Source organism: Psittacula echo, assembly GCF_963264785.1.
Source record: "Psittacula echo genome assembly, chromosome: 3".
Lineage (NCBI taxonomy): Eukaryota > Metazoa > Chordata > Aves > Psittaciformes > Psittacidae > Psittacula > Psittacula echo.
The window spans coordinates 83,811,120-83,835,633 of NC_137736.1; the positions used below are offsets into that span (position 1 = coordinate 83,811,120).

The 24,514-nt window shown below is 39.4% G+C and overlaps 1 protein-coding gene across 1 annotated transcript in view; it reads right to left on the reverse strand.

Annotated features, from left to right (window-relative positions):
- The window catches only part of LMO7 (LIM domain 7), a gene marked incomplete at its 3' end in the record, with an annotated part of 127,873 nt that overhangs the window by 76,619 nt on the left and 26,740 nt on the right, over positions 1 to 24,514 (reverse strand). The window contains exons 2-3 of the mRNA XM_080614024.1: positions 14,911 to 14,981; positions 11,505 to 11,574 (exon numbers count right to left, since the gene is read on the reverse strand). Coding sequence (XP_080470150.1) covers positions 11,505 to 11,574; positions 14,911 to 14,981 — 141 coding nt within the window. The remainder of the gene's footprint in view (positions 1 to 11,504; positions 11,575 to 14,910; positions 14,982 to 24,514) is intronic.

The following is a 24,514-nucleotide window of genomic DNA, read 5'->3' on the forward strand; positions in this document are numbered from 1 at the left end:
TTACATTAAATGCACAGCACAGAATGCTGAGTAGGTATCGCTATTACCTTTCAGCATTTCATTTTTGTCTCAAACTTCAAAGTAAACCACACCCAAAAACTTCTGCGAAGTCTTAATACAAGAGAGACAGAGCCAGCAGTGGGAAGCAGGTCATCCACGAGCAGGCATTTAAATATCACTGTTTGAGGGAATGACAAATGATATCGCATGCTTTCAGGCATGCACCTGCCTTTCTGGCCCCCATGGTGCATCACTAGCCACAAACCATTCTCTCTGCCTGCTGCTAAAGCATCTCTCTCTAACCAGGGTTGAAAACGAGCCAAGATAACATGCCCATTTTGAAAGTGAGACTGTGGTCCATTCCCTCCCTCTCTCCAATAACGTAGCAAAGCAGAAAGAGTGCCTTTCTCACTCTTCATGAACACAGCCTTATGGACATGAGGAGAGCAAAGAGCTGAGTCTTCCATGTCCTTCCCTGCCAGACCTCAGCGCTGCTCCTGCTCCCAGACAAGGGGCAGGGGGGCTGCACCAGAGCTCTGCACCTCCAGCAGGGCTGTCAAAACAGGGCTCCTCATTCCCATTGCTATCCTCCAGACTGCAAAGAAGAAAGAAGCCAGTCACTGTACGGGAAAACATGAGAGCACAGACATCTTCCTTTAAAAGCAATTTAAAAAACTGAAATAAAATTTGAGGGATTGCAACTGGCATTGGTGCCATGTTTGCACCTGGAATCAACTCCTAATATATGCCACCATGGCAAGAACTTGAGACAAAGGTGAACAGCACTATGACAAGGAAGACGAATATACATTGCTGGTGAGGTGGTGGCAGTGGTGGGAAATACACCTCAACACCCATAAAAAACAGAAAATAGAGCAGGAACTTCTACACCAGGAAAAAAACCCACATGAGCAACAGGGAAGTGAGGGAAAATACAAAAGTAGAGATACAAAAAGGATGGAGAAAGAGTTCACATTAAGTAGGAAAAAAAACAAGCACCCACTAACCTAAGAAGAGACATACAGTGTGTAAAATACAAAAAGAATCTCAGAAATCTCTAAAGTGAAAGAGCATAAAGTGAAAGGCAATTAAGAGAGGTCTCCATGTAAGCATGTGTAAATACCATCTTATTTTGACTACTTATGTGGAACGCAACATCACAGTAAATTCAGCTTCTACATTTGAGATGCAATTTAATTAAAAAATAAATCCCTCATTATCATTATTATCTAGGTGGGGCAGGAATATTAATTTAAACAAGCGTGTAAATACATTTGTTTCTTTAAGGTGCAGTCATGCTGTGTGGTAAGCCTGTCTTCTCCCTGGTTAACTATTTCTCTGAAGCCTGACACAGGCACTGAAACACAGGGAGATCTCGTAGGCATACAAGTTATGGCACATCTTTCAATTCACTTGGCACCTGGGAGAAAAACAATTTAATTAACATGGTGTTTTTCTGTTTTTCCTGGCTGCATCGGCCAACAGATGAAGACAGTCCCCCAGGTTGTCTCCTACTTCTATGCAAACACCCACTGTTTCAGTTAAAGACCTTACTTCTACTGCAATACAAAGCTCTGTTTTGTTTTGGGTCTGGCTAGGGGTTTTTTGGGGGTTGTTTGGTTGGTTTGGGTTTGTTGTCTCTTTTTTTGATTTGGGTTTGGTTTTCTTTGGTGGGGGTGAGATTTCTAGGGGTTTGGTTTTGGTTTGTTTGGGTTTTTTTTCATTTTCAAAGTATCAAGGAGAAGAATGGGAACTGAATTTCATAATAACCCTATGCTCACAGGGCCATGAAGCATATTCACATGGAAGTATTACAGCATCACCCAGACTATGACTTTGTGCCAGAAGTTGTTTTCATTTTCCAGGCTCCCAGATGAAAAAAAAAAAGAAAACAAAAAAAACCAACCAAACCAAACCAAACCAAACAAAAAGCCCCAACAAAACAAAACACAAAACCAAAACCAACCAACCAAAACTACCAAGAAAACCCAACATACAACAATGAATTTCTGACATTTTAGGAAGAGAAACCAATGCATTTTTTCAGCTATAGAATTCTGAAAATTATCTGAATAGATCACATTTAAGAGACATTTTTCTTAGTACTACATTTATGGAGACATTTGGAGTCCTCTTGAGAGTTTACACTGTTTCCTTCAGTTTTGCATTCATGACAAATCTTCTTTATTGGCACCCTTAAATAAGGGCCTATTTCCATTATAAGAAGAGGTATTTTTTTAAGAAGTAGGATAGATGCATCACTATACTGACCACTAAGGCTGGCTCAAATTGGTTAATTGCAGGCTTCAGCGCTGCCTTTTGCAGCAGCATCACTATGCAGCTTCACGTTGTTTATATTTGGGGGTGGGGTAAGGGAAGAAACCTACAGCAGGAGCTCGTTGAACAAGTTGGGTAAGTTGCTCTTCCTCGGAGGTATGTTTCGGTTATTAGCACTGGCTGTGGGTGTGGGCAGAAGGGGTGAGGGCAAGAGCAAAGTATGGGGCTGAGCCAGCCTTGTGGTGTGACCACAGGCCTGGAAGCCAGGAACTCACAGTTACCACCTTGGCCTTGCACACTGGGAAGCTCAGTGCCCATCATCCACTCATGCCATCTGTAGACTGTGATCCCTGCTCCTACAGCTCTCCTCGTTTCTCCAAAGGCTGCTAATGGATTGGACCTTGAACTGAAAGGAGAAGGAGGAGTAGGTGGAAAGGCTAAACCACTTTTATCCTCTTTCTCTTTTTGGGCCCAAAACTAAAAATAATAATTAAAGTAATCACCCTGTAGGGATAATTTGACTTAAGACTGACCTCAGGGCTTCAGTAAGTTATCCCACCTATAACAGAGTGCACAGAGCACCATGTTGGCCAAAGATCAGAAACAGTGCTAATTGCATTGCCACTCCCCTCTGTGTGCCCTTCGTTGTTTTTCCACATTAGGTGAAATAATAAATTACTGTGATCTTTGACACAGGGATTTCCTGGCCCAGCTCTACACATGATTACAGACACCAACTGTTTTAACGATTCACTTCCAGATATCTTCTCAACAAGCAGGTGCTCCTCCTGCCAGAATGCAGGAATGAAACTTTATGCATAAACTTTCTCATTATCTTAGTGCTTCTAGTATTGATAACTGTAAATCAGCCAGAAGGAGGAATATTCCCCTTCACCACTGCAATTCATGAGTGTCAGAGTTCAGCCATTATGGAAACCACATTCTGAAGCAGCATTAGATAAGAACTATTCTCATTTTGACCAAAAAGGGCCATCCATCCCCCAAGCCCAAATTCTGCCTGCAATGACAACAGCCACTTATGGACCTCTGTAAGGCAAGTGTGTGTACTGAAGGATCTTCCCCAGAGTTTGTTCCTCAGCTCCTGGCACTGCCCACCACCATATGTAGTGGCCAGCAGAAGACCCCTCTGCTCAGCTCATCTCATTGCCTGCAACCTCTTGCAGCACTGAGCTCAACAGTTTCCTTCCAACAGGAGTGATGGGATTAAGGGAAACACACAACAGAAATTAATGGGGTATTTTTGAAGCAAGACTTCCAAGTTGACAGCTTTCAAGGTTTCAATAGAGCAAGGGACCAACTGTCCTCAATGACTTGAAATTCCTCTCAGACCTGTGTCTTTTACCCAGCTACAGCATAACCTTTGCTATGACATTACAGCAGCGTATTACAGCAACAACATGTACCAAATAAGGCTTTTACTGTTAAGAGAATGAATATCAGGTTGTAAACCACAGGTGTGTTTCTGGGATGTTGCTGCTACCAAATAAGGCCAGCCAGAAAGGACAAGAGAACAAGTACAGCACATGGGCACCCTGGGCAGACAAGCCTTGTAGGTCAGGAGAGCTCTCTGTACTTCACAGCTTCATCCCATTTTGGGCCGGACAAAGCAACTTTAGCTCACTCCTCGCAGGCATTCTTACTGCAAAGAACATACAGGCTTGGAAAGCCAGTATAGAATAACCATCCCAGGCTATGTCTGTGCTTAGACAAGCCTTAACTTTCCCACCAGTTAGTTGCATTCCAGTCAAAGTCAAGAAAAAAAAAAAAATTAAAATCAAGTGATCTGCTTTTCACCTCAAATAGTTTATACAAAACAGACTTTACAAGCAAACCATGTCAAATACTCTAGTGCCAAGTCACCCCACTACACTGAACTGGAATGACAGTAATCCACTTAAAGGTGAAACTCCCCTGAAGCCCAATGAGTAATGAAAGAAGTAAAGACCTCTTGTTCTTGAAACACAAAGTTTTCGCACCTTCCCCTTCTCCCCCCCACCCCCAGTTTTTCTGTTTTGCTCACACAGGTCAACAATTTGATATAGATGAAATTCGTCCCTCCACATACAGGGCTTGAAACAGAGCAAGTTACCTCAGATCCTCAAGTCACGTAGTCCCTGATTTTTAGACTATGATTTAATATTTCAGTCTTCCTAAAAGAGAATTGGTTTCTTCTAACTCTGCTTCCTTCAACAGCCAGAAATCTTTTGCATCTCAAGAACAGTAGCCTCCTACTACTGTATTTAATCCTTGCTATGATCCTACTACTGTATTTAATCTTTGCTGCCCTACACAGGCTTATCCTGTGCTGAAGTGAAGCTCTGCCAGCACACCTAGATCAATGGGCAGGTTCAGAGATGGTCTCCCTTGAAGCCCATCTGAGCTCCTGCATTAGTGCCAGGCTAACTCCTGTCGCTCCCTGTGCTCATGCCCCACAGAAAGCAGCAGCTCAGCACCCTGCATTTGGAAGCGTTTGGTATTGGCATTGTATTTAATTGCTTTTTTACACACATCACTGGAGGAGGGTGATTCAACACAGGCATGCGGGCATGGAGGCATTCAGACAGGTGTTAAAAGATGTTGTATAAGGATTTTATACCAAACAGAAGAGCCAGTAGCATAGCTGTACAGCTCCAGCACTCAAAGCATAGAAAAGGTTATCACTGCTGCAATTAACATCTACTTTCTTTGGAAATTGCCACAAAATTTAAGCACTACATATCAATGAGTATCTGACAAACCAGTCCAGATCAGGAAGATTTAATACAGATAAAGACCAACTGCCGCAAGAAATCTCAAAACTGCACTTCCTTGGCAAAGGCAGGAGCAATCAGGTTATAAATGTCACAAGTATGATTTAAGGTGTGTACCTGTTCTACATGGTTGGCATTTCTTTTCCAGTTAGGAAGGAATGTTTCTTTACAAACACAGAAAGAGTCATCAGTTATTTAAGGAAATAAAAATAGCATACAGACAACAGCTGATTGAGTTGAGAAACGGAATTTTTTTGCAGCTTGTTTGGCAACCATATTTACGTATTTTGTTAAGTGCTGGCAAGTTAAGGCAAAAAAGGTCATACTTTTTCAGAGCTTTGGTTCATAGCAGGAGGAGAGATGAAAAATTTCCACTTCAGAAAGTTCTCGCTGCCCATCCTATTGCTTTACAGTTAGTTTACAAGCATTTTTAAATTAATTAATTAGCATTTTGATGTCTCATCCCAGTAACATGCTGGAAGCATCAGTTTGGAAGAAATTCTCTCATTTAAAGCCTCCCCAAAATACTGCTTTTGATTTATGGAGATCAACCAACAGGCACAGCACTGACTATCCCCTGACAAGAGACCAGGGCAAGTAGTTGAACCTTCATTTCTTGGGGTCTGTACTGATACAATTTCTTCCCACTTGTATCTCCTCGATACATTTCATTTCATCATCTCCCACCCAAAACCTGTCAAGTTCAATCCAGTGTCTGTGTTTCATTCTGCCTGATTGAAGTCTTGAGCAGCTACTAAAAATGTCACAAAGAGTTTACATCAACCTCCTCTTTCCCCACACCCTACATTTCAAAGTGGTTAGGGCAGCAATAGAAAACAATTAAAGGAAATTGAGAGCTAAGATTGAAATGTACCATATGTTTTCAAGCAGAAGGCCACAAAACATCAGCAAACCACTGTTGAGATTACATACTCCCACTATCAGGCACTGAAAGACTACAGAACAATGTCATCTCTAACTATTAATAACCATACTTCCTTTCTAGCACACAATCCTCTTTTCTTAATTGTCTAACAGAGGTATTTCCATACAAGCCACATTCCTCTTTCCCATAAGACAGTAGAAAGGGTATTAGAAGTGATTTATAGTTCCACATACATTCCTATCAGGTCTTGCATCACTCCTGAACTAAAGTCAGACTTTTTGGGGTTTTTTTTATTTTTTTGTTGTTTTGTGGTATAGTTTGTGAGTGCACTGGACAGTCAACCCCTACCATACTCCGACTTACTGGCTGACCTTGGGAAAGCCGCTAAAACTCCCTCTACCCATGCTCTGTTATTTTCAACTGTAGAACTGAAACCATATCAAAGCGCTCTTTGCAAAGTACTCTAAGATGTGACATTTTTAAAACTTTTTATATAAAAGGCAAGACTTTTCTTAATATTTTAACCATAATGGTCAGGTTTCTGAAATGCTCCGTAACTTTACAAAGACCAAAACAAGTCATAACTTTGTTTGGTTTTTTTCTATTTTTCTTTTTTTTTTAATCAGGATTTTCATCCCACAGTTTGCATGCCCATTGTGTTCCTAAATTTGAAGCAACATCTGCTTAGCAGTATGAAGTAACATCAACTGAAACTTCTGAATTTTACCACAGAAAGTCACATGCTAATTTCCATTTGTATTTTTTATTGCACTAACGAAATTTCACTAAAATCCATTAAGTAAGAAAAACATAGTCCCCCTTACATCCATCCTGAATATCCCCTCTTTTTGCGTAAAATCGCCACCTCTTGCCCTATCGCAACAGACCCTGCTAAAAAGTCTGTCTCCATCTTTCATGTGTTCTGGTACTCTTCAAAACCTTCAGAAGGTTTACATCATTTAGTATTACTTTCTCATTGCTACAAAAAGAGAACATCAGACTATCAAACAGAATATGTCAAATGGTTATCAGCCCACTAGTCAGCTCTTGACCAAAATTTATGAGGCTATTCCTTATCAGCATTTTTGGACTCTGTTAGTTGCTGCACTACCAACAATTCCATCCAGGTTTGAGCCTTTGTCTTCTGGTGTTTCACAGCAAAGCAAGCAACTGTAGCTTTTATGTAAATTAGTCCATATATCTGTGTATTTGCACTTCCTCATTTTTCATGAAGGATAGAAAGGAGATGCTCTCTTATACTTCTTTTTTTCCATACCAGACAAGCTACTGTTAATATTACTAATTTAGCCTATACTAGTCAAATTCACAGAGCAGAAGATTAATACTAAAAAATTCTAATAATTTAAAAAATACAAAATGGAAGAAAACAGAAAGCATGAACCAATATAATGGCTACACTAAGCAGAAGGAGGTGAATAGAGGAGAAAATATACAGTCAGGATGTTCGGCATAAACAAATGATCTTCACAATTAAATATACTTTGAAAAGAATCCTTTTTTTTTTAATTAAAACAAAACTTCTCATATTAATATTGTCATATTTTTAAATTTAAGTGGAAAACACATCTAATTTGATTCCAAGTAACCTAGAAAAGGAACTTTGAGGCTAAATCCTAAATAAAACATAAAATCTTCACTTTGCAAGTGTGGATTTTACCTGAAAAATTGTTTTACAAGTGTCCTATAATAAAGTCCAAATGTCTTCTGCACGCCATTCTCCTGCATCACAAAAAAACAACCCTGTCAAGAAAACCTTCCCACAGAAAAGGAAACTTCGGCCAGCTCCACTTGATGACAAGAGATAAGGAAGTACCAGGGTGGTTCCACGGTTTGCAAACTGTTAGGCACAAAGGCTCAGAAAAATATTTTTAATGGCAACATTTTTATCTTATCCACCCCTGTCTTTATCTCTCTTTTCATTTTAGTATAGCTTTCTTCCATGTCTCCCTTCTTACCTTTATTATTCCCTACTTTCCTCGTTTAGGAGGCACACACTGATGACATCTGTAACAAAGTAGCTCTCCTTCACTGACTGAAGTGGCTGTGTCAGTGCAAGTGGAATTAATACCTTCTGATACATTAAATAAGTAAATTATAGAATGTAGTGATGTTACATTAGATTGCATTAAAAAGAGGGAACGATGCTTGAATAGCACTTCTCAGAAGGGCATGTTGAGCCTTGGTGAACCAGAAAAACAAGCGTTTGAAAAATCCTGCCTGGAATACTATCAAGACAATTCTTCACCCTCAAGGTACCTTAATTCCCCACTATAACAAAACAAAACAACAACATCCCATTCTACTGCATCTCAGATGCCCATGTTCAAACCTGGGACTGCCTAGAAATGTGCAGTTTTATTCTCTTGTGTGAAACGGAACCAAAAGTTCACACAAAAAAAAACCTTCTCTGGAAAAGCTGAAGAACCTGATAAATACGACATTTGGTGCTAATATCCATCCAGCACTCACACAGAGACAGAGTTAGCAACATCTCTGCTTGTTTGAAATCAAGGACCAACTTCAAAAAAAGTAATTATCACTAATGGTATTTAACTTACAATTCTAAAAACCCAATGGCTTTCTACTCTGTCCTGTGGTTTGACCTCATCCCTCAGGCCTCTGATGTAATGAAATGTTTCCCAGCCACAGAGCAAAGCATTGCACTTTCACCTTACTGAAGATGCAAGGAAAGATAGATGGCCTTAGAAGACCAAAGTGGTATGCTGCAAGGCAAGACTCCCATCAGCTACCACTCTCCAAAGGAGATACTGATTCTAACTCCAAATTTGCTTCATCACCTGGGCTCAGCTGGAAACTTACTATAACTAAAAGTTTGCCTTCCTACAGAGCATAAAGTTACTCCTCCTGAGAAATAAGCAATATATTATTCTGACAGATATGCTGAGCTTGCATATAGTATAAAAAACTCATTCATCTTCCCACTGTCTTGTAATGTCTTATAACTTCCATCACAGTTTATGATTTTTTGTGTTCAGCCAACTGAGTTGGAAACACGAGGTTTCTGGGGAAAGAATGGCATTGCAGCCAGAGATGCACCTCCGAGAATGCTCAGCAGAGCCTTGTTGGAAAAGATGTTGCCAGACCACAAAGTCCTTCCCCTCATGTGATTATATCCAAACCATCTAACCATCTCACATGCTGGGACTCAAGCTGAAAAGTCCGTATTTATTAAGAACCAGGTTTTCTTTGGGTTTACTTTTGCTAAACAATCATTTTATTTCCACCACGCCCCAAGAACTTTAAGCAAAATCATGATTTAAGCTGCAGAAAGAACATGATCAAAAGATGTTCTGATTACAGGATTTGCAAGACCCAAATTCAAATTGCAGCATCTGTTCATCCTTTGGGAGAAGGGGGGTGGGGGGGGGAGATAGGAAAGAAAAGAAAAAGAATCCACCTACCAACAGTTATTTCTAAATCTTATAAAGCCTTAGTGGGGAGCAATAATTACTGCAATATTGAAAGACACTGAAATCAGCACAAGCGAGAGCCACAAAAGTGTACACATGAAGCCACACAAAACACTCTAGAAGCAGATCTGTGGGAGAAGCAACTTACAAGCAATGAAAATATTTCCAGAACACGGCAAGCAAGCCTCCCAGATAAGTCCCTCATCAAGCTCTTTCCATGTCAAAACCCTTTGGTTCAGCAGCTGCAGTATCCCAAGCTTGTCAGGTATCAATACTTGTTTTTCTATAAATGCAAAACCCCGTCATTTTTAGTTTGAGTTTTACATGCCAGGATGAAAGCTGGGCTCTTCAAATCTGGTGTAACTGAGCCTGTTCCTCTCAAGTCTGAGAAAATGCATTTTCCCTCCCACTACTACAATTGTAAGCACCATCTTCTGAAACCCTCCCATTATGGCCCTCATAATCATGATCTTCTGAAACTGAAGTACTTATCAGAAACCTTTTCCACAGGTTAACACAAAAAATCAGCACTCTCAATTACTCTCAAGTGGTATTTTAGCAACAATATTACTGGATGATCTTGGTTTACGAGAATCATTCAACCTCTCTTCCCCTTTATTTTTGAAAACTTGTGAGGACGAGAAACAACTTGAAGGAACAGTAATACACTACAAGTAAGATATAAACGACACACCTAATGAATACTCCAAATTTCTGCATGTGGAAACAACCAAAAAAAGGCATTAAACCCAAGAGTTCTTGCAGTTATGATTCAAGACAACACTTACGTCACCACAAAAATGAAATCTAGCCTATGGTTTTCTGGGTTGGATCAAATGGCTACTTCAGAAGCCATTTAGGCAATCAAACTGCTTATAGAATAAGCCATGCTGTCCTCCCAGAATGATTTTGGTTTCATTTGAATTCTTTGTACAATACCTCACAGGAAAAGAATGTGCGGCACTCATTATTCACAAGCCTAATACCCTGAGCTTTTCTGGGACAAAAGCAACTAACACTTTCTACATTCATATGATGTGGAAATACACATTTTCAGCTTGTGCAATGATATATGGCAAGTTAACCCAATCTTACAACCTCCAGCTAAGTTAATTACACTTATTCTCTAATGAGAAGTTGACCAGCAAAAACAGTTAGTTTTTTATGTTCTAATGGGTTGAATCAACAATAAAGGTATCCAGCGATATTTTGCATTCTACTCATATTAAGACATCGGATAACTTTCCCTAAAGTTAAGACTGCATGTTTACTATAAAGTGAGATCTTCCATTTGTTACAAGAATCATGTATGTCCCTGTTCACCTTGGGTCTTTTAAGATGGGACCAGTAGTTCTCATGAAAAGACTAAATGGCCTAGATATCCTAGTGACATGAATAGCCAAAAAGGCTTTTGGAGGTGGCGTGGGGGGGAGAAATACAAAAATTCTTTGTATTATTTTTGCACAAAAAGGTTTCTGATGCTAAATGGTTACAAAATTTCTCCTACAGCCTCTAGCCAGCAAATTTGCCAAACAGCGCACTGGAAATCTAAATTTCCTGTGAAAAGGTTATATGTATCTTGTCCCTCTCCCCCACCAGTGTGCTTTATAGCCAAAACACTGGCAATTCCCTCAAATGAAGCCTGAAGTAAGATCTTTGCATCATCAGAGTTATTTTAATGCAACCTAAGCTTTGCTGTGGGTGGGGAGAAGCACATTCTAAAAATACTCCAGTTACACAGAACATTTCCTAATCTGCCCATTCCCTAATAAATAGACATCTGAAGTGGCTTGTGAACATAACCAGGAGGGTGGCCTTTAAAGAGAGACAAGTAACGCTAGATAGGCTTGTGCACAGGAGCCATCAGTGCTTCATACATCTGGGGATGATGAAGCTTCACGCAAAAACAAGATAAAGTCACAGATCCAAATCACAGAATCTGCAGTCTAAGACAACATATTAATGATACAGTTTTAAACTAAAATGGAAATGAAGCTAAAACTTTGAAAACTTACTAGGTTTTTGTAACAAGACCATATAAGAACAATAGGCGAGAGAGCGCTCATTAAAAAAACTTGGCGCCATATCCCAGATAGTATATTTGATGCCATTACTTACCAAGCCAGCTATTGGAGTTGACAGGCGATTGATCTTCTTAACAATGCCAGGTTTGATCTTGTTAATCAAACTAAAAACAGAAGTCATATGATTTTCTGTTATGTAAATGAACTTTATTTGAGCATGAGCATAAAATGCTTATTAAGAAATACTTTGCATATAGGCGTAAGTTACATGATTTGAACCAAGTAAATCTGAACCTATTAATGCCCCCTAGTTATGGGTTGGTTTTTTGTTTTTTTTTTGGGTTTTTTTATCAGTTTTCCAAAAAGTGACAAGGAACAGCAGACTGCAGAAGCAAAAATGGGATATGCCACACACACCCAAAAAACCCAGAGTGGCAAAGTGAGAAAGAAAAGAAAATGCCTGGGTAGGTGTAGGCAGAAATGGATCTGTGTTTCTACTGCATGGGTGGTGATGTTAATCAGATTCAGATTTCCCATTTAAACATTTACTTCACATAAATCTTCTGATGAAGACGATATCAAAAATATATCAGAATATTAATTTTCAGAGTTCAGTGTGAAAGCACTGATATTCCTGTATATATAAGAAATCAATTCAGTTATCATAGTGCTATCAAGGCCAGTGTGTGTGCAACAATCATTTTGGGCATATACAATTTATACATGCAAGTCATTTTCAGTCTCAGCCAGAAGAGATTGTGCCTCATATCATTCTTACTTTATATATAATCCATACTTAAACTGAGAAGATAGGACAGATTAATGCATCACTTTTGAATACAGAAGCCCAAATGCACACCTTGTCCCCAGATGAGGATGAGGCACAGGATTCGTTGCACCTTTATACCCAGGTTTTCAGACATGCAGGTAGAGAAATACTGTGGTTCCTCAAATTACATGTTAGGCCAGAGGACCAACAGAACAGGGACCTCAGGACACCCTGGAGACTTCATCTTCCTCTGTACCTTTAAGGATTTTAGACTTGCTCGCTCTTCTTGGTGCAGCTTGTCTGGCTAGGTCCTTTAGCCCACAAAGGTTCGGTAAGGTTTTGTGATCTACCCACATCAATGCAGAGCCAGGACCTAACGTGTGTAACTTTACATGGGAAAAAACTTTTTTTGCTCAAGCAGCAAATGCATTTGGAAAGTAAACACAAAGAATAGAGTTTACCTAGATATACTGGAATGGAGGATAGAAATATCTACAGAAGAAGAATAATGGCTACAGGTCCTGAGATTTTTCAACTGCATTGACTGAGTTGTTTAGTAAGCACAATATATTTAATGATTTATTAAAAAAAGAGTGATCTGTTGAGGTGAAATTAAAACAAAAAATTATGGGGGAGAGTGCCCCCCCTTTTTAATCTTCAAAATGCATGTTTGCTGTTTAAGTCAAATATACCACCTCTAGAGATAATATATCCATGGACACTAAATTAGCCGTATCACAGGTGAACCAAGGAAAAATGGACAATGTCATGTCTAGTTGTTGCAATGATGTACTCTACCGACTTTGCTGAAAATTGGACATCTGAAAAGTTTCCCATCTTGTTCTTTTCTGTTTCCACAGAATTTCTATGAAAATCACTTCTCCTTGTACTTCAAGTACATCAAATTTAAAGTTCTGACACAGGAGGACAGCTATTTGATTTAGTGCAACATAATGAGGCATCTTTTTCTGTAAAGAAAGTTGCATGTCTCCTAAGGCAAGCTGCTCAGCTGAAGGAATTACAGGATGTTTTTCTTGCATATGGCTATTAATTACAGATAAATCTAACTGATTTGCATTTGGCAGATGGAGGCTTTTATTCGTTTGCCAAATAAGTGTCAACAATGAAGTTATCAGGGGATTAGAATGTATCAGTTCATTGCCAATTCTTAAAGACACTGTTTAAAAGTTACAGCTGAATACAATACACGCATCCCACTAAATACATACCTGAAGAAATACCTTCTTATTAAAAGTCTAAATTATTTTTATTACCACATGCAGTCTAGTTAACATTTCATTACACAAGTAATGGAAATACAGCATCCATTTCTGCAACATCATCCAAAATTATCATTGTGATATAGGGACTTGATTAACTAGGAAAGGCAGCTAGCAAGATAGACTAGGTGGACAAAGAGCCCAAAGCAAAAAATAAAGTCAAGGACAGGAAAACACAATTATATTCACAGTAGGGGAAATGCACTAATGTTGCCCTTTTGATTTGCTTTGGTTTTTTTAATAGTTAGAAAAAAAAAAAAAAAGTCTGACCTTTTTTTTTTTTTTTTTTTTTTTAAGAGATGCTCTGAGATTTTTTTAAATGACCCAGGTACCTCTCTAACAAGATTTCTCTCACACTGGTGTTCTAAACAACATTTACACCTGCCATTCCTTAAAATACTAAGGGATTAGCACCGCTTTCAGTCCTGGAAACCAGTTCCAGTAAGTACAAAACCAGTTACAGATATGTGGAAGAGACATGGCAAGTGGACATACTACACCTCTGACTCAATCTAGCAACGAAACCAGACAAGTTCCATTATTGCCAAGCCTATAATATATAAGCACAAGGAAGCATTTTAGAGATGCTTCAAAAAACAGCTGAAGTCAGAGTTTGTTGCTGAAAGCAATAGGTAAGTCAGCCCAGAAAGTACTGAAACCTGGACTGCATGTTCACACATGTGACAACATATTTCTATGTTATGTTGAGACCCAGTCCCTTTACTTTTATCATCCTAGAGTGTTTGGTTTGTTTTTTGCATTGGTTTTGGTTTTGAAGTATGCTTTTATAAAGTATGCCAAATGACATCTAATAGATTCTACATTATTGAGATACTTGGATGGAACCATAAGAGCAATATTATTAAGTAACAAACATATGAGATCAAATACCTGCTTGTTATCTTAAACTTACAGTTTTGTGAGGTTCAAATCAGAAATGTAAAGAAAAAAGAATTTCTTTAAGTGTAAAAAGACTTCTGATAGGAATAGATAGTTTTCAGAATTTTAGAACCAGAACACAAGTGTTTACAATTATTTATTTCAAGGGAGTGGAGATTGAGGAGAAAAACCTAAACCAAAACAACACCAGTGGGTATGTGGGGGTGAGTGCTTTGTTCCCAGCCATAGCCAAACCACCTTGCACAAGCCGATCATAAAGCCCAGTGATACCATGAGAATTATGACCAATAAAACCAATCAACTGGCCAGGGGATCAGCACAGTCCTCGCAGTAACTCACAAAGGAGTGTGTGGGACAACACATGGAACATGTATATCTAGAAAGAGAACGTGTGAAAGCTGTTCTTCCTTCCCAGGGTAAACAACAGGTATTAAAAGAAAAAATAAATTACTTATTACAAAACACTTTAGGTACTTCGTCTGAGGCCAGCAAGGAAAGCTGACAACTCATGTTAGCCTGAAGGATTTTTATACAGGTAAGTCAATACTCACTCGCACAACAGGACTCCATTTTCCAGAGCTGCTCGAAAGTCTTTGGTTCCAAAGCTTTTCCCAGTAACTGTCTATAAAAATAAGGATTGAGAGTTAATTGGACATGCACACAAAATCAGGACTAGCCAGAGCATCTAAGTACTGAAAACCAAAAAAAAAAAAAAAAAAAAACCCAAAAACAAAACCACAAAACTTTTCAACACTTAGTTCATACTATTATTTTCTCATACTAATTTCAAAAGAAAGAAGTATTCAAAACATAGTTCTTTATGCCTCAAAAGAAGTCAGCTCAAACATCTTCAACTAGTTTCCCCCAGTGTAAATCAATCTTCAGCTACATTCTGTGGGAATACTTGTCATTTCCTAAAGCAATAGTAGCCAAACTGAAAAACATAAAATAAATTTGAAGCGTAAGTGCGAAAGAGAGAAGAGTCTTTTATCTCCTACTTCATGTTACAGCACGTACACGCATATCCAGCACAAAAGTATTTTAATAGGGTTGTTTGGGGTTTTTTTTTTGGTTTGGCTTGGTTTGTTTTTTTTTCCTGCCACTTGCACCTAAGGCAATGTGACTAAGGAGCCACTCTGCAAGTCTGTATTACCACGTGCACATCAATTTCCATTTCTTGGCAAGTGCTAGGACTACACTAATGGGGCTACTTTTTATATTCAAAGTGAAAAGCAGTGAACAAGAATAATGTCTTATAGAAGACAAGGTACCCAATGTCAAAACCATTGCCTACATGTATTCAGCAAAGTTGTTCTCCAACAAGAAAAAAAATTTTGCTCGTGGCATTAACTCCATCTCAAACAAGACCACCAACACAGAACCCTGCTCACGTCTAAACTCATCTGGATTCTTCCTACTAGATACCCCCTGGACCCTTGTCCCTTGAAGGGACCAAGTTTGGCAGCTTTCTTCTAAACACTCAGATTAGTAACCCACAGACAAGTTAGCAAAAGGGCCAATATTCCTAAAACAGTCCAAAAGAGGGGTTTATCCCAGTTGGGTATAGAAACTAAACACTAGGAAGAGCATTTATTCAAACTTAGAGGTCATCAGGTTCAGTCACCAGCTAATTACAAACCTCCCCTTGGGGATCTTAACCATTCCTGACACTGCACGCGACTACAGGCACACAATTTAAGGTGCTGTGGAACTTGCATGCATCCAGACCAAAGCTACTGATTATCACAGTAATTAAAGAAATTAGTAGTGAAACAAATGAGCTGTGCCTGGTGAAAGAGCAAAAGGAGAGGATGTAGCTCTTTAAGGACCTATTACATTACCACCCTGTTATTTTTTTCAAATTGCAAAAGGCACGTATACTAACACCAGAAATACTGTAACTTCATAGTTTTAAGGTAGGTTATCTTTTAATTCGAAAGCTGTAACTGCCATCTCCCTTTTGTTACAAAAACGTTACAAAAATCTTCTGCTCGGTTTAAGGTTTGGGGCTTTTTTCCTAGGATTTAATGAACAGAGAAAAAAGGATAGCACACCAACTAAAGGTGAGAAAAAAAGTCAAAACTCAAGGAGAGAAAAGAAAACAAACCACCTTTAAACAACAACAAAGGCTGGTACCGATTCCCCTGGGAGAACTGTGTTTTATACAATATTCCTGTAACAACACTCTGTTCCAACAGAAGAGTAGATGTTGCATCTCAGCAATATGATTTTCAAGAATCACTTAAAAACACGGCATCTGAAAATTACCCTCATCTCAAAATATGGCCTTTTGCTTTTAAATTCATATATTCAGTGATAGTAATTTTGAGGAAACTAGTCAGTGTAACATAACAGCTCTGAAAGTTTTAACATAAATATTTGTGTTTCCTAGGTAATAGGGGATACAGGTTATAAATTAAAGCCTTCATTTCTACAAGCTAAAAGTATGAAGTCTGCATGTCATACAGCATAACTGTACTGTAATAGGAGCTGTAGGACTGGGGTCTAGTTTTATGGTGACATTTCAAACCCCAATCAATTCTCAAAATCCAAAAGTTATTCTCATTTTGGAGTTGTTGCTGACACCTGCAGGACTACACAGTCCAAGTGTTTGGGTTTATATAGACAGCTTACTTGTAAGTCATGCATGCAACAGACAGCAAGATGTTTCCTTCACCTACAGTTGGGCCCATTCCCCCCAAAAAAAAGCCTAGAACTGCAGCATGTAGCTACGGAGGTCACTCCTCAGAAATTATTCTCAAGAAGTCAAGAAGCATGTGCCTGCGTGGAACATTTTTGACTGCTACAAAGTCTTTCAGCATATGACCTCAAGTAACTACAAGCCATCCTTGAACCACAAGAGAACCCAACTGGAGTACAAGGTTGTAAATGCTATTATTACAATTGCAGACCTCTTAAAATAAAATTAGAGGACATTACACTGCAAGCATTTGGACTAAGTTATTTGTGCAGCCACTGTGGCAATGAACACTGATTTGATACAAAGGATGGAGCTGGCAGACCAATCTTGTGACCCACAGATTCTGGCGACTATGTGATTTGTTGACACTAAAATAAAAGCGTTGGTACTGCCAAGTTAGGTTTCATTAATACTGACTTTTAAAGGATAACTAATAATTAAGTAGTTAAGAAGTATTCTCAAGGAACAATTTAACACTGGTTGCTTGAAACCAAAACATTTCCCTGGTTGCACAACACCTTGAATTTGTTGATGTCATAAGTAAGCACTCAATTTTAAACCCTCCTTTTGTACAGAGAGGGAGGACTTCTCTCAGCATGCACTTTCATCCAGCTCATACTCACTGCGAGGCATCAAGCTCAGCTGTAACTATTACAGCCTGCATAGGATCTAGGTATCAAAAAAAAAAAAAAAACCCATAAAAATGGGAAGCCATGGACTGGCTCACAGTTCCCTGACTTTTAAGAACCTGACTAAGGCAAAGTAAATCCCACCCAGAGATATTACATCTCCAAACAATGTCTACGATTTGTGAGTCACTGTTTATTCATTAAAACTGGTTATACTGGGTGTGGTACTCTTACGTAAAAGGCATACTTGATTTTGGACAATTTTTCAAACAACTTAGGCTATGTGCCAAATAATGAAGGAATTAGCTTGAAAAATCAGGTTTTATCCATGTATGAACAACATCTCATTTCCAACTATGTCTCCTTCCTCTTCTTCATTCAGCTGAAAGTATTTTGCTTCTTTGTTTTTTGATAGAAAGAGAGCTATGACATAATTAAAAGCTATATCATAAATTGCTTCTATAAACCAGTTTGATTTTATTTTTGTAAGACAGCGTCCCCTAATACTTTGATAACTTGCAATTGTGAGGTCCAAGCAATTTACTTCAAACAGTATTCAAATCCAGTCTTCACTTACATTTAGACATTTAAAAAAAAAATGCTTACAGAGGGCTAGTTTAATTTCAGGTTTGCTGTGATTCCTGTAGAAAGAGGCAAATCAAAAAGAAATAACCAAAGATCAACCATTCTGAGGATGGCATGATAACAAAATAATGAACTGAACTAAAAGCACATGGCACAGAAGAATACACTGATTATATGCCTCAGTACCAAAATTAACACTGAGTACATTTCTTTGACTTGTCCTACTAGAGGCCAAATACAACAGATCATAATAGGCCCTCTTTGCCTTAAAAGCTAGTCACAGCTGAAAGATTTTGCAGTGTTAATAAAAAATACTAAGGGAGTTCACATCAAGTTGCTTCTATGGTCCACACAGGTTTGAACAGCTTTAGCAGAAAAGCAGCGCTACCACAGGACAGTAAGTTCTTCAAGTGGGTTTCCTACAAATACCAGCACATACAACTCAAACTGCAAGGGACTGGCAGGTTTCCCAGTTTTACTTTGCTGTGGTATAAATACCTAAGCTAGACTCTCCCCATCCAATGCAAGACTCACACCACATACACAGGCACACTGGCTGACTGATTCTCTTTCACAAAAGCACTAGCTGCTCAGAAACAAGGAGAGAGCACTGCATCATGCCCAGCCTGTGACCTGAACAATGTCTTGCTGCAAAGGAATCAGGTACTTGCCATCCAGCTGGCTCTACGGCTCATGCTGGCCAGCACTGCTCTCTCCATCTCACTCAGAGCTCCTCTGCCACAGCTCCACATAGACTACACCATCTCCAACCATGCAAGAACCCCACACAAAAATTTGAGAGAAAGGCTAGCTGTACCAGTGTGAAGAGTGCAGCTTCCTGATGTAAGGACATAGGTGCGGGATGGAATATTCAAGAAACCACACATGACATCAACAGGCTTAATGCAGGCTCATGCAAGGATCACACAGGGCAAACAATTCGACAGCAACCTCGAGGATACTACACTGATTCATGAACTTCAGGTCCCCAGCTCAGCCTACATCATGAAAAGCCAAGTTTATCATGCTGCAGAGGGCTTCTTGGGTGCAGTAAGGCACTGGGACAATGATATGGATCTAACACTGCAGTACCATTCCCACTACAGAATTTCGACTACGCCTGCCAGTTTGTGTCACAGCACCTGCCTCAGCAGATCTCCTCATGTACACACTAATGTCTGAATTGCTACCTTGCTAATGGCCTTTCTTTTTCCCACCAATCACCAAAAAATCTGAATCAGACTACATTGCAAATGGCTCCATCCTTACGTAATTCCATCAGTATATATCTCCATTCATAGCTCTTGTTTGGCTTTAACTGCCCTCATCCAATATATCACTTCCCAACAGTACTGTTATTATAAGATGCACCAGGAGACATATTGGCTACAGACACTGCAAACGTGAAAACGTTCAAGAAACCCCCAATGCTCTGGCATCTGTATGGTTGGCAAGGCCTGGAAGCAGATTCATTTTCATAAGGTATTTAGAGTCCACTGCATTTTATATACAACTGTCAGTACATACTCTGCCTCAGCTTGAGAGATTTTTATCATTTAGGGTCTGTCACAAAGGAAGAATAAACACCGAAGCAGTAGGGATTTTTCCCCTCTCCTGAGTTCCTGCAGAAACTGGTGGTTCTTCTGGATTGCGACAATAAGTAGCTGCTTTGTGGGACATTTCAGACACACTACCCAAAGTCCCGCCTCCCTGCTTCACGGCTGTTTGTAGTCCTGCTTAAATGCCATATAGGATATAAGCTTCTTGAATGGCATATGCAGTAGCTGTCAAAAATGCTGCCATTTAAGTTTTGAAGTGTGGAGCTTGTGGTGTTTGCCCTTTGCAGACTTCCCATCCAGTTTTCTCTTCCCTACTAGTTCTTTCTCTCTCAATTTCTTCTTAAAAAAAAAAAAAAAAAGAACCAAACAAAAAAAACCCCCACAAAAACCACCAACAAAACCCAAACCAAACCCCCCTAACATTGTCACAAGTTGCTGTAGTCACATCAATTGATCATCAATCCAAATGTCTTCCAAAAGGGCAGACGGTAGGAACCATATTCAGAGGGTTGATGCACTCAATTTGAATACACAAATGGCAAAATCAGCCAGTTGGGTAGAAAGCCTCTGATGTTGCAGCAACAACCACAGTGATCACTCGATTTCTCAAGGTCAAGCAGTAGAAAAGAGTAGCTCATTTTTGAGGCAAGCAGGATCGATATCCCTGAATTTTGAGCCCCAGGAAGATGTACGGAAAGTGTGGGCATTCCTATCTTCCACCCTGGGGAAAACATTCCTGGCATTTCACCTCTGGTAGCAGGACGGACACCAGGTTTGAAGCAGCCAAGGTCATAGAAGGAAGCATGCTGCTATCTTCCCTTCTGATCACAATTTAATTCATGGTCCAACAAACTCCTGAGAGGTCAACAAGTGATCAAGAAGCTGTTACCCACAAAGGCTTTGCCAGTCAGCTGTTCAGCAATCAGCTTATGACATGCCCCAGCCAAATAGCTTCACAGGAGTCAAAAGCAAGGCCTGGATTTCTACAGAAGGAAGCTCTCCATTTCAAGTCCTTGCACCTCATCACTAAAATCCATGACAGGCACAACTCCACTGAGGAACAGAGCTGGGGTGGCTGGAAATAGCAAAAGTATCTACCAAGAATTCTGCTTCTCAGCTGCCTGCACAGATAAAGTAAGAGGGCTGAAGGAGATGGATGTTTTTGCTATTGATCACTTCTGCTGGACCATGTGAATGTTGCCCTTCATATCCATAACAATAATGTTTTTCAGTTGCAATAACTCCCACTCTATTGCTCAATGCAAACCTCTACTCTCCTGTTTAACCCCACACCCCAAATCCCTGGACACCATTTCATTTCAGAGAATGTGGAAATTTTTCATTCTCCAGCCAAAACTGCCTTTGATAACAAACCAGAACAGACATTTATAAAAGGAAATAGTTTATTATTGAAAAAGCCTGACTGCTATTTTCTGTCATCAACATAATGATGGGGTCTTACTGTGGTATGCCTTCTGAACAGATACGCCAAGACTCCTGAATTAACATACAAATACATTTTTACAAAAGATGGAGAAAACAATGAATAAAGGACAAGCAAGAAAGGACATGATTACCAGTGTGGTAGGAGCTAGAAACAGATCTCTGCACATCAGCTGCTTACGCCCTGTTTGTTTCAGCTCTTCTGTCAAATTGCATATAGGGACACAGTCTGACGGACTGAAATGAAGTTTTTCTTCCAATATTTAAGAGAATCGCTGACTTAAGTGAACAATACTGCAGAAAGAGCAAGGATAAACTTTTGGGATCAATCAATTCAGTCAAGCCTTTTTCCTCCTACACAAACAAGATCATCTCACAATACAGCCAGATGAATAATCTTACTGTTGATTATACTGCTGACTGTACTGACAGGTGTCAAACTAAGAAAACTTATATACATTACTTTGTGTGACAAAAAAGCCTCACTGTATATGCAGAGACAGGCAGCATAAACTAGATGGAGCTAGACGTTTCAGTAGGACATAAAACTTGCAAAAGCAAAGTGAATTTTGAACGACTAGAAATCACTGACAATTTATTGTTGTTATATAGGTTTATTCAGAAACTATTCCGATTTATTAAAAACTCTGAATTCCATAAACAGTTTAAATGCACACAGCTTCAACAGCTGCCATCTTAAGTGATGCATGCTTTAATGTTTAACCTAACTTTGGCCATGCATTTACTTTCTCACGTGTATTTACAATTCACTTCAGTTAAATAAAAGTAGGTATTTATGCACCTTCCCAAGACAACAGAAGAATAATATTATTTTAAAATTTTCCAGCTGAGCTCCATACTAGCTCAGTGGTTGGTCATAAAAGAAGGGTGGCATTAAGCCTCTTACCCATAAATGTTCCTAATTAATGAGAAAGATAAAATAGTCATAAGAAAACCCCAAACATTCAGTTCACCCCTGATACAACCAGAAAGCAACAACTGAATTCCATAAATATGCAAAAAACTCTGGGAACAAGAATTATGAAAGAACAGTCTCTAAAAAAGCAATTGACTGAGATAAAAGAAGTGGTGAGCAGAGATACCAGTTTCACTTCTTAGATACCTTTTAATAATCATGTTTCATAACATACGTGCTCCCATGCTAGCCCAATTCTGAACTTGCCCATTGTGAAAGTCAGTCACTCCATACAGAATTTCTTAACCTCTTTTCTGAAACCTCTAATATCTACCTCTTCAACACTGCATTGGTTATTACCCGACCTCAAGTTGTTAATGCCTTTCCGAGCTGGCGAATAGTGATCAAAGGATAAACTAACCCCTGCATAGCTGTGTCTCAGCTGGACACCTACATAGTGTCCACCTGAGGCATACAAAAAGCTTGTTCTGGGCACAGAAACAATATGTCCAACATCTCCCTAAGGATGTCGAAATAAAAAGACTAGAAAAGTCTCAGCAACAACACAGCTTAAAAGGAAAAAACAAAAACAAACAAAAACCCCACAACAAACAAACAAAACAACCCCAAAACAAAATAAAAAAAACCCCCAAAAACCCACAACAACAACAAAAAAGTCTTGTGAGAAGACTTAAACACCACAGACGGAAGGTTTTATAGGGCTGGTTGAACAACCCAGTCACAAGAGAAAACCATGATCTTCCTGCTACCCAGAAATGGCACCAGAGCCTTCTTTCCCACTCCCTTCCTCACGCTCATGTGAAGGGCCTGCATTTAGGAAGTGTCCTGCAACCACCCACACTATTTTGTGCTTTAATATAATGCTAAAAATTCATAGAACATTCATAGGATGGTTTGGGTTGGAAAGGACATTAAAGATTACCTAGTTGCAACCCCCCTGCCATGGGAAGGGACACCTTCCACTAGACCAGGTTGCTCAAAGCCCCGTCCAACCTGGCCTTGAGCACTTCCAGGGATGTGGCAGCCACAACTTCTCTGGACAACCTGTGCCAGTGTCTCACCCCCCTCATAGTAAAGAATTTCTTCCTCATGTCTAATCTGAATCTCCCCTCTTTCAGTTTAAAGCCGTTCTGCCTTCACAGTATCACAGTATCACAGTATGTTAGAGATTGGAAGGGACCTCAAAAGATCATCTAGTCCAATCCCCCTGCCAGAGCAGGAACACCTAGATAAGGTTACACAGGAATGTGTCCAGGCGGGTTTTGAATGTCTCCAGAGAAGGAGACTCCACAACCTCCCTGGGCAGCCTGTTCCAGTGTTCTGTCACCCTCACTGAGAAGAAGTTTCTTCTCAAGTTTAAGTGGAACCTCTTGTGTTCCAGTTTATACCCATTACCCCTTGTCTTATCATTGTTAGCCCTGGTAAAAAGTCCCTCTCCAGATTTCTTGTAGGCCCCTTTAGGCATTGGAAGGCTGCTCTAAGGTCTTCCCGGAACCTTCTCTTCTCCAAGCTGAACAAGCCCACTGAAAAAAATTAAAACCCTCATCCCCATATAACTCCTTCACACATCCCATCACCTGTCTCCCACCCCAAAATGACCACAGCAATTGAGCCAGGTATTCCAATTACCAGAGAAGGGCACCACAGCACACTGGAGACGAGAGAATAACATTTGGACTTAGTGCAGATTCTTAAGAAGGTTAGTATACCCAAAGATCCAGTGATTCAGCACCATGACAGGCAGCATGTGCCCAATGGGATGGATGGCCATGTGCCTTCACGAAGAACTTCAAGTTCAGATAGTTACCACAATCTCACCCTGAAAAACTCCATGCAAAATCTGTTTATACCATTGCTTTTGCTAAATGAGGAATACAAAGTTTATGACAACTGCAGGACTTCCGGTTCAGGTGAACAAGTAAAAAAACAGGGGTTGTTTTTTTTTTCAAGCTTCACTTAAAATAGAGGCATTACTTGAAATACTGACAGATAAAATATTAGTGATACTAAAATCACATTTTTCTAGGGCAAATGTAAAGATAGGATTAAAGCAAATACAAACTTGGACATTTTTGTTGTAGAGGTACTAAAAATCACATTTGTCTAACATTTTAATCTATTATATTTAGTATTTTAAGTAATGTCTCCACTTCGCTGTAATTGAATCTTTAAATATTTTGTTCTTGTTCATTTAGAACAAAAGATAAATGCAAGCTATAAAAAGCCTTCTCATGTTTGTACTTCCTAAGTTTATAGCTCAGTTTTACTACTATTGTTATTCCAGGTCAGAGAGTATAATGC